This window comes from Crotalus tigris, unplaced genomic scaffold, assembly GCF_016545835.1.
Source record: "Crotalus tigris isolate CLP2741 ecotype Arizona unplaced genomic scaffold, ASM1654583v1 scf7180000024433.2000942, whole genome shotgun sequence".
Taxonomy (NCBI): domain Eukaryota; kingdom Metazoa; phylum Chordata; class Lepidosauria; order Squamata; family Viperidae; genus Crotalus; species Crotalus tigris.
In genome coordinates this window covers 277,867-291,550 of record NW_024100601.1, presented here as the reverse complement: position 1 = coordinate 291,550, position 13,684 = coordinate 277,867, and the positions used below count along the sequence as shown (strand labels likewise).

Here is a 13,684-nt window from a genome sequence, read left to right as displayed (position 1 = left end):
GAAGAATCAAGGAAGAAGGTTCCCTCTGGTACTGTTAGAATAACAACATGTCACTAAAATGTACTAGCTAGTAACACATGGAGAATTAAACTGGAACATCTAATCACTGGTATCCTAACTTTTACATTCAGTAGAATTAAACTGTGCTGGTTGATGGTCAAGCAGGAATTGGGTTGACAGTCTCTACAACCCTGTTTGGCTGCAAAGACGACACAAACCCCATCACTGGTAGATTTAAATCTCAAAAGTCACATTACAATCTGATGGACAAAGAAATGGCCGAATGCACAGGCAGCAGAGAGCTAGTGGCTATAATGAGGTGCCAATTACAAAATAAAATTACAGACTTCATTTATTCATGTCTGGGGGGGGGGGAACCCAGTAGCTCTGGCCTGTTGAAATCTAGAAATGACTTTTCCTGTCTTCCATACTTCTGGTACAAACTGCTGTGTCACACTGAAGTCCCCTCACTAGAATCTGACAAAGGATCCTTCTTCTTGTCCTCAGGCTTCATGGCGGGAAACAGCAGCACTTCCTGCAAGAAAAGGGGATTTCTGGTCACTCAATGGAGCTTCTTTTCCAAGAAAAGAAATCTTCACAAGCCACATAAGCATTATTTCCACCTAAGCTCTTTTAAGAAATGTCTATGGAGATTCTCAGAGATCCAAGTTATGGTTGTCCCAAAGGTGCTTTTTCAAGAGGCAACTGGACTTTGTTTTTCTTTGAAGGTATTTTGCTTCTCATCTAAGAAGCTTCTTTAGCTCTGAAGAATTTCCTCCATTCCCCACCATCCAGTCAGAGCTGAAGAAGCTTCTTCGATGAGAAGCGAAATGTCTTCAAAGAAAAACAAGGAAGTCTGTTAAGAAATGTTACGCTTTTCATTAAAGTAACATATTTTCAGTTACAAGCATGTTTTCAGTTCATTAGTTCTCACAAGTGTGCACATTAAAGCACAAGGATGATTCCTATCCCTTTTACATGAATGCAATAGCAAATCTAAAATTGCTGCCTCAGAATATAGGAAGCAGCCCATCCTCCATCTAGGCAGGCCTGAACAGACAGAAAGTAGCCATCTATTAAGGAGTGCTTACCTTAATATTGTTTGAATCAGTCAGGAACATGGTAAGACGGTCAATACCCATGCCCCAGCCAGCTGTGGGGGGCAGCCCATACTCCAGAGCCATGCAGAAGTTCTCATCGATAAACATTGCCTCATCATCACCAGCAGCTTTTGCCTGGGTTGGAAATGAGTAAGAAGACAAGGATCATCTGCAGAGCCAGGGCAACGGGGGCTTGGGGGAAGAGAGTTAGGATTATATAATATAATTATATATTATTATACAACAGTGAAACAAACATTTCCCATTTCTGTTTCCAATAATTGGATTCTATGTAGACACTTCTAAATAAAAAGCACAGACCACTCCTCAAACCAATCTCTCCAACTGTCTCTTCCATCCTGAGTTCTGCCTGGATTTGCAGCTCCTTCTAATAGGAGATGGAACCAATGGCCAGGAAAGTCTTTGCACAAAAGGGCACCAGGTGGCATTGTCTATATTCACTCATGTGGCTACCTCACAGATGGACTAATCCTGTAACCATACTCATTGGTGCGCTCTCCCCATTTCTGTGGAATAGTTTGTCCTCATATATCTGAATTGCGTCCTCCCTGCTGGACTTTGGGACAGCCCCTGATAGAAAGTGCATTTAGACCAGGGGTAGGCAACCTTGGCTCTTTTATGGACTTCAACTCCCAGAATTCCTGAGCCAGCATAGCTTGCACAGGAATTCTGGGAGTTGAAGTCCATGAGTCATAAAAGAGCCGAGGTTGCCTACCCCTGGTATAGACTGTTTTTCTCCTCAATTTTCTTGCAAGCAGCTCAGAGATAGTTTGGAAGGGAGATTTACTGAAGTCTTAGAAACAAACAAACAAAATTCCCACTCAAGAATTTTCTCTGCTACATGTAACCCTGGCCCAGCCACAGATCAGTTTCACAACCCAGTAACTTCCATCCCCATACCAGAGATCTCCATACTATTTAAGAGAGATCCAGCTCTCTGCATTTTCTTCCCTCATTACATATAGTCCTCAACTTATGACTAGTTACTTAGTGGCCATTTGAAGTTTTGACAAATTCCCACGAAGATACTTACAACCCAGTTCTTGCAGGTCCAGTCCAGGCCTACACCCTCACTCACCTTAGCTTGATCTTCAAATAGCTGTCGTTGCCGAAAAGGATCATTCAGCTCTGTGTAGGCATTGCAGATTTCCTTCTTCATCACAAAGAGCTCAAACCGTTCAGTCAATCCTGCTTGAAAACGGTGCCTGAATAAACACCAGAGAAGAAGACTGAAGACTATACAGAGAAAAGTAATTCTTCTGCAACCATAAGAATTCTTCTGCAACCAGGTCAGTTGGTCTGCACCATTCACTCTTATTTCATGAGATGGGACAAGAGATTTGAACATCTGCTTACACTGTTAGCTCTAGAATCAGCTTGTGTTTTTTTGCACATATCAAACTTGTGTCAAAATGTCTATATATTTTATATGAAGTCTGAGTGGGAGTGAGAAGGGTAGGTTATATGCATGCAAATCCATACTTACATAACCACAGCACTTTTCCTTACCATTTGGCTAGAGGACTCATGATCTGTGGGTGATCACAAATGAATGTGGGATTGATACAGGTGACTTCTAAATATTCTCCAACTAGCTGAAAAATAAAGAATAGGAAAAGGCAAAACAGCTTCAGATAATTGTTTGGGAATAATTCTTTACTGTCAAAAATTGTGTAACATGATTAAGTTGTTTTCAGGTTCATTCACATAACTGTACCACAGCAAAGACTTAGGACCATAGTTTTACAGCATCTCCTAGGGCCACTGAATGCATCAAGTATTTTTTTCTTAGACTACTGTGATATGCAGTAAATATTTATAATCCTTTTGATTTACAATTTAAACTGGATATTTTATTGTTATGGCACAATAAGTACTCCTGTAATTACTGTAGATGATACAATAACAATTACCATGGATGTTTGTTTTAATTATGAATCATTCATTACTATAGACATTTAAGGCACCAGGATGGAAAATAGGAGATTGTGAGTTCAAGTTCCATGTTAGCCACGAAAGCTAGTTGGCTGACTTTGGGGCAGTCACTCTCTCTCAGCCTAACCTACCTCATAAGATTGTGGTTGTTGTTGTTGTGGGGAAAATAGGAAGAAGAAGTTGTGTCAGATATGTTCGCTGCCATGAATTATTTGTAAAAATAACAAGGGCAGGGTACAAATAAATAAATACATAACTCAATAGTTTATAAATTTATTAAATTAGTAAGCAAACCTTAAAAAAGGACCCATTCCTCTGTCATTGTCAAAATGTCACCTATCCCAGGGAAAGCTTTATTTGACCATTTCTCAGAGGCCCGTAAAAGACAATAATAACACTTTGAATTACCATCTCAGAGAACTGCTGTAAGAAAGATTTTGGGAAGTCAAACTCCCTTCTGAGATCCACCTCAAATAAGAATCAGGAGAAAGAGCCCCTTCTTACCTTATCTAGGAGCCTGGCTGTTGTCCGAGGGGGTGGGCATTCAACACCACGCTCTTCACAGATAGCATCAAAAAATGAACGAGACTCTGCATGCATAATGTGAAATCAGACATGACACTACTGCACACGAGTACTTCCCCTAGCTTGGGCTTTAATTACTCATGCTTTCCCTATCCCTAGAAACAGTAGGTGTACAGCAAAATACCCCATAGTGCCCACTGTTAACACTGTCTAGTCAAATCTAAAGCAAATAATTGATCTGTCTGTAATGAGGATCTCTTTAAATTAAAGAGGGAGATAAAATGTCTTCCACTCTCACCTTCTGTGTCAAACTGATCTGCTGCAGGCAGTTTCACTCCCAATGCTTTCTCCAATTCATCCACCATATTGATTTTCCGGAATGGAGGTGTAAAATCTATTTCATAAGCCTGGCCTTCTGGGCCTTCAGGATGGTAAGTCACCTTGTATCCACCACTGATATGTTTCACCATTCCTACAGGAGAAAACCGTTCTTTTAGCCTGGCTAATTTATCTTTTCCAAATGGATCTTCAAATGATCTACTAAGCATTTTTAAAATAAGAACACTTGCCACAAACCTGAAATCATTTGTTCTGTGATCTCCATCAGATCATGGTAATCCGCATACGCCATGTAAAATTCACAAGTAGTGAATTCTGGATTGTGGGTTAAATCAATTCCTTCATTCCGGAACTGACGCCCAATTTCATAGACCCGGTCCATTCCACCAACCACCAACATCTGAAATATACCAGTTAACGAGCCTTTTCAGTATGAAAAGACTCATCCACAGGATCACAAACTGCTTCCAGGAGCAACACAAATCTGTTTGATATCTTTTTCCCATTTCAAGTATCTGAAAGAATCTGCTTCCCATCCCTGATTTCAGATACCAGCCAGAATCACTGATTTTGTACCATAGAAATTAATAGTAGTGAACCAACCTCTATCTGTGGAGGCTGAGGGAAAACAGAAACTAGAATTTTTAAAAAGGCAAAGAAAAAATATTGGGTCTACTTAATGGAGCTTGAATTTGGATTAGGAAAGAGTATGTAGTTCAAAGTAATCCTGTGATTTTCCAGATTAAAGTTAAATTCAACCCAGGCTTTCCCATTCCTAACTCAATTTCCAAATCATTAAATCACACAATATCTTTTACTATCTTGTATTTAACCTGGCTATTTTCTAAGTTTTGATAAGGCCCTGTATATGGAACCAGATTATAGAAACATACGTATGTTTTGCATTGGGCATGTCACAAAAAGATACACAAGTATATCAGAGCCGCTGCTTGCCTGATTTAACTATTCACCTTGTGGTAGAGCTCTGGTGCTATTCTTAGGTACAAATTCATGTCCAGTTCATTGTGGTGGGTGATGAATGGCTTGGCCACTGCCCCACCAGGTATGATATTCATCATAGGTGTTTCAATCTAGTTGGGGAACAAAAAACAGGCAGAAAATATTGTCTCTACGTTTATAAAGAACCTTAAAGAAATTGATTTTGAAGACAAATAAGATGGGAAAAACAAATGGGAAAACATTCCTAATCCAGCCTACTAAAGAATTCAAACTTCAGGCAATCAAAGAAGCAGTGAGAAAAAGTCTGCAATAAGAACATAATCTAAAAGACAAAGGCCTTATTAATAATAAAAATGAGATGAGGCACTGAAGTAGCAGTGTATGCTGAGGTACAGGAACAAAACATAAAATTAGCTCCAAATGATTAATTACTTTACTAAAAAGATCTAATTTAAATGATCGATTACTAAAAAGATCTAACTAACATAGCATGACTGAAAACACAAGCCTTAAGATTCTCTGCTTAAAAGAACTGTGTAAAATTAGAATTGTGTAATTTTAGCCACTACTACTTTGCAATTCAGAACATTCTGTGTTGTATTATAGAGAGTGATCTGTCTCACAGCCCAATGAACTGTTAAAGGAAGGCACCTGACCCTTGGCACTTCATCCAGGTACTCAACAGCCAGACGAAACTGGTGGAAGGGAAGTTATTCAGAGATATTCAAACAGTTCTCTATCAGGAAGGCTATATGCTGTCTCTTGGGCACAGAGACTGGCAGTTTCCCATTGCTACTACTGATGTTTGCAGGAAGGAATGCCTTTTCTCTGCTTCTCTAAATTACCACTTTGCTGCTGCCATAGCCTCTACCTCTAATATATGGCCATACAGGAAACATGGTATCTTCTGAACCAAACAGTGGTACTGAAGCATGATGACCATCCTCAACAAGCTATGTCAGAAGACCTGGAAGATCATTTACCCAACCACAATCTCTTCTATAACATCCCTGCCTGGCCTCTTATAAATGTATTTTTATTTTGACAATTTATATGTATTTGGTGTCTTTGCTCTATAATTTAAGCTTAACAACTCAAGATAAATTGCTATAAAGGATTAATCTTTGAGATATCTGCAAGCAATTACTGTACAGCATTTTTAACATTTAAAAACAAACACCCACCTCCAAGAAGCCCAATTCATCCAGGAAGTTTCGAAGGTATGTTATGATTTTTGCTCGAATTATGAATTTTTGCCTTACAAAATTATTAAGCATTAAATCCAGGTATCTCTGCCTAAATCTGGTTTCCTAAAAATAAATTAAAATGAAGATAATAAAATACAGCAAGGAGACACTCTTGGAGGCTATCAAACAAGTTGCCAAGAAAGCAGCAGCATGTCTGATACCTTGTCTTTGAGCCCAAAATGAAGATGAGGGAGCATGTGTAGGCACGGTGACAGCAGAACAATTTCATAAGGAATAATGCTCAATTCCCCTTTCTTAGTCTTTCCAGGATTCCCCTGGACCCCAATGATATCTCCACGGCGAAGCTTGTTGTTAATACACATATATTCTTCTTCAGATTTGTAGTTTCTAAAAGAATTTTTAAAATTCAAAAAACATTTCTAGGTAAATCTTTTCGGTCTTATCAATGAAGTAGTCACAATCCACTCTATTCTACACTGCAAGGGGAAAACTTCTATAAAGATTTTTTTTTCCAAATTGATTCATCAATAGTAAAAAAAGTATTTACATACCAAGCCTAGCAAAAAAATTGAATTCATTCCAATCTCAGACTTAGTTACAAGATCTGAATTTTGTTCTATAAATTTACCTGCATACAACTATTTTAATGAGGCACTATTTGCTGATTGCCATGCCATAAGAACTTGTTTAGATACACATTGGATCAAGCCAAGTCATCTAGTGCAACATTCTATATCACACAATTTGATGGATTTGGGAAACTCACAAGCTTGGACAGCAAGACAATATCCCTCTTCTACTACTGCTCTGCAACAACTGACATTTAAGATATACTCCCAGGGATTCCAGAGATAGCAAACAGTCATTAAAATAAATAATAGTCAGGTAGACATAATATTTGTTATATATATGTAGGGGTGTGGATCTATACATATGTTGTATATAAGATGTTTAGGTGTGTGTCATGTATGCATTCACTTTGAGAGTAGGCAATTACATTTCATTTTTGATGTGTTCCATTGTGCCCACAGTAAAAAAAAATGAAAATAAAGGTTATCTTATCTTACAATTTGAGAAATAAGTTGTAAGAAATAAGCCTCTCTTTATGTAATACCTTGGACTTTGCTCCCTTGTGCCACAAGTATATTGAGTTGCCTACCTAGTGTAATCAATAAAGCACACTGGAATGTTACTGAACATATTAACATATTAAGATATTCTGAGTTAAAAAAATGGAAATCAGCACAATATTCAAAACGCTAAGAGCTCAAAATCTTATCAAAATGTTTTGAGCCTAGCTCTTAAAACAAAGGGTGGGGTTTGAACTCACATCCCTTTTTAAATAGATAAAATAACATGCAGAAACATCAGAATATTTTCAAGAAGTTATATGATTAACTTTGCTTTAATCCTCTTCTGGAAAGAAAGTACATATTTGAGACACTATTACTTAATGCAATCTTGGACCACTTATCAGACCATGGTTTTATTTTCATATTCTTTCTATCTTTCCTCAAAAGTTTGGATAGAGGGAGACATTTAAAACACTGTTGACTCCTGGACAACTACCTTCTTTTTCTTGGCAATATTTTTAGAAGTGGCTTGCTACTGCCTTCTTCCTAGGGATGTGTGTGTGTAAATTCCCCCAAGGCCACCCAGCTGGCTATGTGCCAAAGGTGGGATAAGAACTCGCAGTCTCCCAGCTTTAGCCTGGTGCCTTGTAGAAGTTAAAACTGGCTCTCATCCTCAAATGTACACACCAAAGCAAAACTAAAATATACAATCAGGAAAAAAAAGTTATTAATGCTTACCTGGAGTTTGCCATCACCTGTAATTTAACTCCCTCCCCACGAAGATCATAAAATATCAACTTTCCTCCAGAGGCACGTTTTGCATGGATACGACCTCCAAAAACAGAACCAAAAAGAGTTGTCATATGATCACAAAAAAACACACCATAACAGATGAGGAAGCCAGGAACAAGAGCAACCCCCCCCCCCAGCAAATTATTCCCTGCATTCTCCATCAAGGGCCAATCTGGCAAAGTGACCTAGAAAAGAATAACATACCCTAATGGCTATACCACACTTCTTCCATTCCAAAAGAGCCTTAACAGAACATGCCATCTTGTCAGAATCCAGTTATATTTCCTATCTTCTCTGATATAAAACCAATTCTTACTGTCTCCTGGATCCTGTCATACTCCTAAGGAGGAAGGGGGTATGCAAGGGGGTTTTATTACTTTCACTTCCTCTATTCACTACAAAGTAACCTTTTGTTGATTTGCTTTCGGGTTTGCTAACCATAACAATGTAACCATTTGCCTTTCATCCTACGCCCCTCTGAACTTAGTGAGGAAAAGGGTGTGTGTGAAAAGATGCGGTCTCCAGGATCTGTGTGAGGAGCCGGAATGATGTTATCTTTCCTGGATTTAACACCTACAAATCTGCTGGTCTGAATCACCCGGAAGAACTGCGGGGTGGGGGCTGCTTCAGGACACTTTAAAACATTGATCCCTCAGATCCTGTCTATCATGCCTGCTATCAATTTTTCTTAATAAAAGTTCCTGTTGGAACAATTGTTTTTGTTAGGTATTGTTACTGATTGTGATATCAAAGAGATTACATTGATGTTAAATTTAATTACAGCCGCAAGGTAGGGCAATGTTGGAAGAAGGAATCTTTGCCTACTTTGCAAGAGTGGTTTCTTAAAGTTTCTTATTTGGCGGAAATGGCAAAGATTTCGGCTTTCTTGAAGGATCAATCGCAAGAGAAGTATGTTGCGGTATGGAAAAAATGGATAGATTTTATACAACACAAGTTGGATTTAAAAAAATATTATTTAGCTTTTTAATAACTTATATTTAAAATTTAATATTTTTTATCTTTCTTCTTTTTTCCTTTTCTTTATTCTTTTTTTCTAAACATTTATTTTTTGTATTTATGTTTTTTATATACACACTATTGTTAATTATCTTATAATTTTCTTAATTTCTAAATACATTAGTATTTAGATTTATTTATGGTTTATATCTTTTTTAAGATTTTTCGAAGAAATTTTAATTAAGCCTATATTCAGCTCTGGGAAGGTCGGGGGAGGGAATGGGAGGGTTGGGGAGGCTTGGGGGAAAATTGTTTTGTTTTTGTAAAATTTTAAAAAAATTTCAATAAAAAAAAAAAGCTCCTGTTGGAAGAGACCGCTTCCAAGATTGAAGTGGTTCCTCCTGGTTTTCCATCAGAAAACACACTAATAGGTGTTTTTCTTTTGTTACTACTTTGAAGCAGAATGTTATCTCAAATCTCAACTACAGCATCTGAGGGGGGGGGAGGAGAGAGGAGGAAACAAGATCCGCATTGAAACTGCTTTCTTCCCAGTATCCCAAGTGAGCCGTTACCTGCCACTCTTACTGTGACGTTGGTTAGCTGATCCCCTGCTTGCAGGAAGGTATACTTCTCTATAAAGTCTGTCAGGGAGAGATCCACGAGAAACTTATGAGGGTAGGGATCCTCGGAGCTACCCTTCAAGTGCTGAATGGCCTGACTACGGATCTTGTAGTATTGCTGTCAAGACAACGAGAGAAGGCTTTTGAAAGACGAAAAGGCTAGAGGGGAGAGAAAAGATCTCGCTATCAACGCGAGTAGAAGCTCCCGGCCTCCCTGCCCCGAGCAACGCCAGGGCCGGGCCCACGCGCGGCGGGCGAGCCAGGCCGACCACGCTGGAGGCTCGGCTGTCCCGTTGCCGGGGGGGGGGGAGAAGCAGGCGCGGCCGCAGGCTCCCCGCCCGCTCACGTTGGGGTCAAGATTCTCCTCCTCCTCCGCGCCCGCGGCGTCGGCCCGGCACGACGAAGCCTTCTCGCCCTGCTCCTGCTGCTTCGCCTCCTTCTCGGCCGCCTTCTTCTCGGCCTTCAGGCGCCGCTTCAGTTCGCTGCGAGAAAAGCCAGGGACTTTATTGTCGCCGTCCAGCCGCGCGCCCCCCGTCCCTTCCGCCGTTCAGCCACCCACCTCGGCTGTCTGCAGCCGCCACTCAAGAGCCGCCGAGCCCAAGGCGGGTGGCCCTCCGACAGCAGCCGCGCCAGGGCCAGCATGGGCGGCCGGCGAAGCGCCACTCACTTCTTGCTAATGTGAGACTCGACCTCGCTCGAGCCGGAGAGGCTCGAAGCCGTCGCCATCTTTACCGGCCGGAAGCGCGAGAGGGACTTCCGCCCAGCGAGAAGTGGGCGGGCAGACGGGGCCGTGAGTGGGCGGGGCGTTCAGCCGCAGCGGGGCGACCCTTCCGGCCGGAGGGCGACGATCGCCGGGAGCGCTGCGAGGTTCCGGGCGAAGTTGCGGCGGTTTCCCTTCCACGCCGGCGCCCGCAAAGAAAGACCCCGAAGTAGCCGGGAAGCGGCCCTTCCCTCCGGCCTCGGGGCCTGCCTCCGGGAGAGCGCCGATGGAGGGGCCGAGGGTGCCCGCGCTTTTCCCGCGAGCCATCCGGGAGTTAGAGCAGGTAATTCGGGCCCCGCGCGTGGAGGAGGCGGGCGGGCCTTTCGGGGCCCCCGATGGTCAGCGGAGCCATCAAGGCTGCCTGGCCGTCCAAGGGCGCCTCGGGTGGGCCAAAATTGAAGAGAAACTGCAACTTCTGAATCCGGTTTTCTGCTGCCCCCGCCTCCGAGGAGCCTTCGCTGCGCTTCCCCTCTTCCTCGCAGCGCCTTTGAATCTCCCAGCGACTGACTGCCGTGCTCTGAATTGCTTTCCTTCCAGGAAGATGGCGAGCCATCGGGCTGGGCGAAGCCCGGGGTCCCTGGGCCCCCGGGCCTTGGAAATTCGAGAGAGTCGCGAGCCCCCCCGGCCGCCCCGAGGACGGTGGAGATCTGTGAAGTCAGTGTCGTGCGCCCCAGCCGCCGTTCTCCGGAGTCGGAGGGGCGCCCAGAGCCTCCGTCGGCCGCCTTGGCCCTGGCGGTCAAGGACATGAAGCGCCTGATGGGGGAGTTCGGCGTGGACCTGGCCACGGTCACTCAGGCTTTTCTGAAGAACAGCGGAGAAGTGGCAGCCGTAGCCAGCTGCTTGCGGACCGGGCGGCGTCCAGACGGGCATCCTTTTTGGAACAGACAGGACGATGAGGACTTGCTGAAAGGCCGAGAGGGAGCCAGGAATAACTTAGAAACAAAGTATGGAATAGGGAATGTAAATAAACGTGTGTTGTTCAGGGCAAGTTCATGCCAGGAGTGAAAATCACCAAAGCTGCTGCAGTAGGGGCAGTTCTTTTTGTTTGTTTGTTTTTTCCAATTTTTATTTGCATAGTAAGCTATTTACTGTTAATTAGGATTGCAGCTGTTCTTGAATGGTCAACATGTATCTGACAAAGTTTTACAGAACAGACATAGATATTTTGTTACAGCCATGTTTCTCAGTTAATTGACAGAAATATTCTGAATATTAGGCAAGAAGCTATATTTTTTAAAAAAAAAGTACAGACCACATTATCTACAATAAAGCAGGGCCCGAATCCAGGTTAAGGGAACAGATCCATGGCCATGGAAAGCATTGCAGCTGTCAACCAGATTGTAGACTGAGTGCAGCTTGTGAACTGATGGGACAACTATAAAAGCGTAGCACTTCCGGAAGGTTTTGGGGTGCTTTTGCTTCCTTAGCAACATTGCTCTCAGGGCAAATCCCAGGTGTTCCCTCATTCTTTCATGTTGGGATCCATCTACTACACAGGCTGCAGCTTCCTGGGGCAGTCTAGCTGTAATGCTTTGAGCTGCTGGAAGCTGGCCAGGCAGTTTTTATATTCGACTTGGTCAAGAGATCAAATGCCATGTTCTTTTGTTCATCCTCAGATCTTGCAAACCGGTAACCCAAAAGTTTCATAGCTTCCTTGCAGATATTTTGTAACATTGCTGTTTGGAGATAAGGAAGAGTCTTTCTCCAAGCCTGTGACACATTCATTGCATCTCTGGCGTCAGTATCAAAGACCTTGGTACCGAGGCCTTGGCCATGTGTGATGTGCTGCACCCAGGACTGAAGACTGGGAAGGAAAGGAAGCCCTGCAAACTGATACAGCTGAGCAGCTCTTGCCAGGGGGGTCTTAACAATATCCTCGTAGCGCACCAAGAGATAGCGATCTTTGAGGGACTGCTTGATCTCAATGTATATGTCAATGTGGCTTTTGCAAATTGCCTTCATGGCGGCATAGGGCTTCATGCCCTTCATATTATTATGCCTCACCACAATCTTTGTGTCACGGGCAAGTTCATTTGGTACATTCTCACGGGAATGGAAAACAGCCCTGGGATCACGGACCAGGTGGATGATTCTGAGGTCCAGGGAGGGGTCAGTGAGGAGAGGATAAAGCACCTTGATGTTGAGGAAACGGACTTCCTTTAAGACAACATGGCTGTATGTCTTACAAGCCTCTTCCACTTTGCTGAATGGATAATTTCCACAGAGTGTCTTGCAGGAGTGTTTGGAGATGATGTCACTGCGTTGGAAAAAGTCACATGCAGGGGGAGAACACAAAGCCCGGCTGGTCTCCCACTGAAAGAGCGCAGACTTATTCTTATGCTCATTCATATAGGCATCAAAGACGGACATGTCACACTTGAAGACTGACCAAATAAGGTCCCGCACTGCCATGTGCAAGACCTTGGCGCTGTTTTGGTACATAGCTGCCCACACATGCCAGGCTGGTTCCATCAGGTAGAAAACACTGGGATGCTGACTGAAGAGCTGCCCTACAAAGGATGATCCAGACCTCCAAGAGGAGAGGATGAGGACATGCTTCTGGGTTGACTTTTCCTGGGGAGTGTGCTGAAGCTGAAAAATGAAACAGAGGAGAACTGCTACCTGAATTACTAAGATCACCAGAATGTCAGTCTTCTTCAGCTTCAACATGGCTGCCTGGAAGTGAGAGCAGAAGAAAGACAAGTGTCAAAATGCTAAACTATGTTTCCTTATTGTCTTAATAGCTGCTGCTATTAGTTGTTTGTAGTAGCTGTCCTATAAACTGTACAATCATACCCGTACTTGGAATATTGTGTGTTATTCTGCTCATCATACCTAAAAAAAATATTTGACTTTAGAACCCCTGTACTATAGAAATAGGCCTAGACCCCACTTTCCCAGGCAAAGGAAGTCCAAGAGTGATCAGAAAATTATAATTCTCATGGCACTAGTTGCTGTAGAACTTACATGACAAGGCAAATCTTGAATATCCGGTTCATAGGATTTCATAATCTTGTGGAAAACGAAAGGACTCGTACGAATTCCAGAGGGTTTTAGCAGAGAGATTTATTGCGCAGGTTCAGAAGCAATAGCAACAAGCAATTCTGAACCCTGAGGGCGGGTTCAGACTTCAGTTTTATACTTTCCTTTTCTCAGGAACAAAGGAATACACATTGTAATACATTAGGTTCGTTTCTCAGGGGTATACAATGGAGAGTTTGCTACATACATTGTATCTAAGTGCAATGCGCATTAGGTTAGTCACATACTACTAACACAGCACTATTCCAGTAATTATGCAGACACATCATTATTCTAGTGATTGTTCATTATTCCACATTAATAAGAGATCTAATTGATTTTTGGAAAGCTCCATAAAATTGTAAGATGGCAG

General features: G+C 42.5%; 3 protein-coding genes across 4 annotated transcripts; 1 reads left to right on the top strand and 2 right to left on the bottom strand.

Moving 5' to 3' along the window:
• Positions 1-326: 326 nt before the first annotated feature.
• Positions 327-10,318, bottom strand: KARS1 (lysyl-tRNA synthetase 1). 2 transcript variants are annotated; one of them, XM_039331033.1, is made up of 14 exons: positions 10,198-10,318; positions 9,877-10,012; positions 9,483-9,648; positions 7,900-7,993; positions 6,289-6,475; positions 6,065-6,190; positions 4,892-5,011; positions 4,158-4,320; positions 3,880-4,053; positions 3,561-3,646; positions 2,631-2,716; positions 2,200-2,326; positions 1,092-1,235; positions 327-535 (listed from the first exon to the last, which is right to left on the bottom strand). In XM_039331033.1, exons 1-14 carry the CDS (start codon positions 10,254-10,256, stop codon positions 452-454), a joined length of 1,752 nt encoding a protein of 583 aa, XP_039186967.1. In that variant the 5' UTR covers positions 10,257-10,318; the 3' UTR covers positions 327-451. The 2 variants fall into 2 exon arrangements, with proteins under 2 accessions (XP_039186967.1, XP_039186966.1); XM_039331032.1 differs by having other exon boundaries at positions 10,090-10,279.
• A 36-nt stretch (positions 10,319-10,354) lies between these two features.
• On the top strand, positions 10,355-11,576 carry LOC120302517 (TERF2 interacting protein). The gene is made up of 2 exons (XM_039331037.1): positions 10,355-10,573; positions 10,828-11,576. The coding sequence occupies exons 1-2, from the start codon at positions 10,517-10,519 to the stop codon at positions 11,293-11,295; spliced, it is 525 nt and encodes a 174-aa protein (XP_039186971.1). The 5' UTR covers positions 10,355-10,516; the 3' UTR covers positions 11,296-11,576.
• CHST4 (carbohydrate sulfotransferase 4) lies at positions 11,329-13,108 on the bottom strand. The gene has a single exon (XM_039331035.1). The coding sequence runs from the start codon at positions 12,958-12,960 to the stop codon at positions 11,809-11,811; it is 1,152 nt and encodes a 383-aa protein (XP_039186969.1). The 5' UTR covers positions 12,961-13,108; the 3' UTR covers positions 11,329-11,808.
• Positions 13,109-13,684: the final 576 nt, after the last annotated feature.

Excerpts from the sequence above, each read along its gene's own strand:
- KARS1 (XM_039331032.1), bottom strand. The coding sequence starts at position 10,172 with ATGCTGGCCCTGGCGCGGCTGCTGTCGGAGGGCCACCCGCCTTGGGCT. Across the intron at positions 6,191-6,288 it reads ATTTTGGGCTCAAAGACAAG|GAAACCAGATTTAGGCAGAG; the intron begins GTATCAGACATG and ends ATTTATTTTTAG. Across the intron at positions 536-1,091 it reads CTGATTCAAACAATATTAAG|GAAGTGCTGCTGTTTCCCGC; the intron begins GTAAGCACTCCT and ends CTTTTCTTGCAG.
- LOC120302517 (XM_039331037.1), top strand. The coding sequence starts at position 10,517 with ATGGAGGGGCCGAGGGTGCCCGCGCTTTTCCCGCGAGCCATCCGGGAG. Across the intron at positions 10,574-10,827 it reads CCATCCGGGAGTTAGAGCAG|GAAGATGGCGAGCCATCGGG; the intron begins GTAATTCGGGCC and ends CTTTCCTTCCAG.
- CHST4 (XM_039331035.1), bottom strand. The coding sequence starts at position 12,960 with ATGTTGAAGCTGAAGAAGACTGACATTCTGGTGATCTTAGTAATTCAG.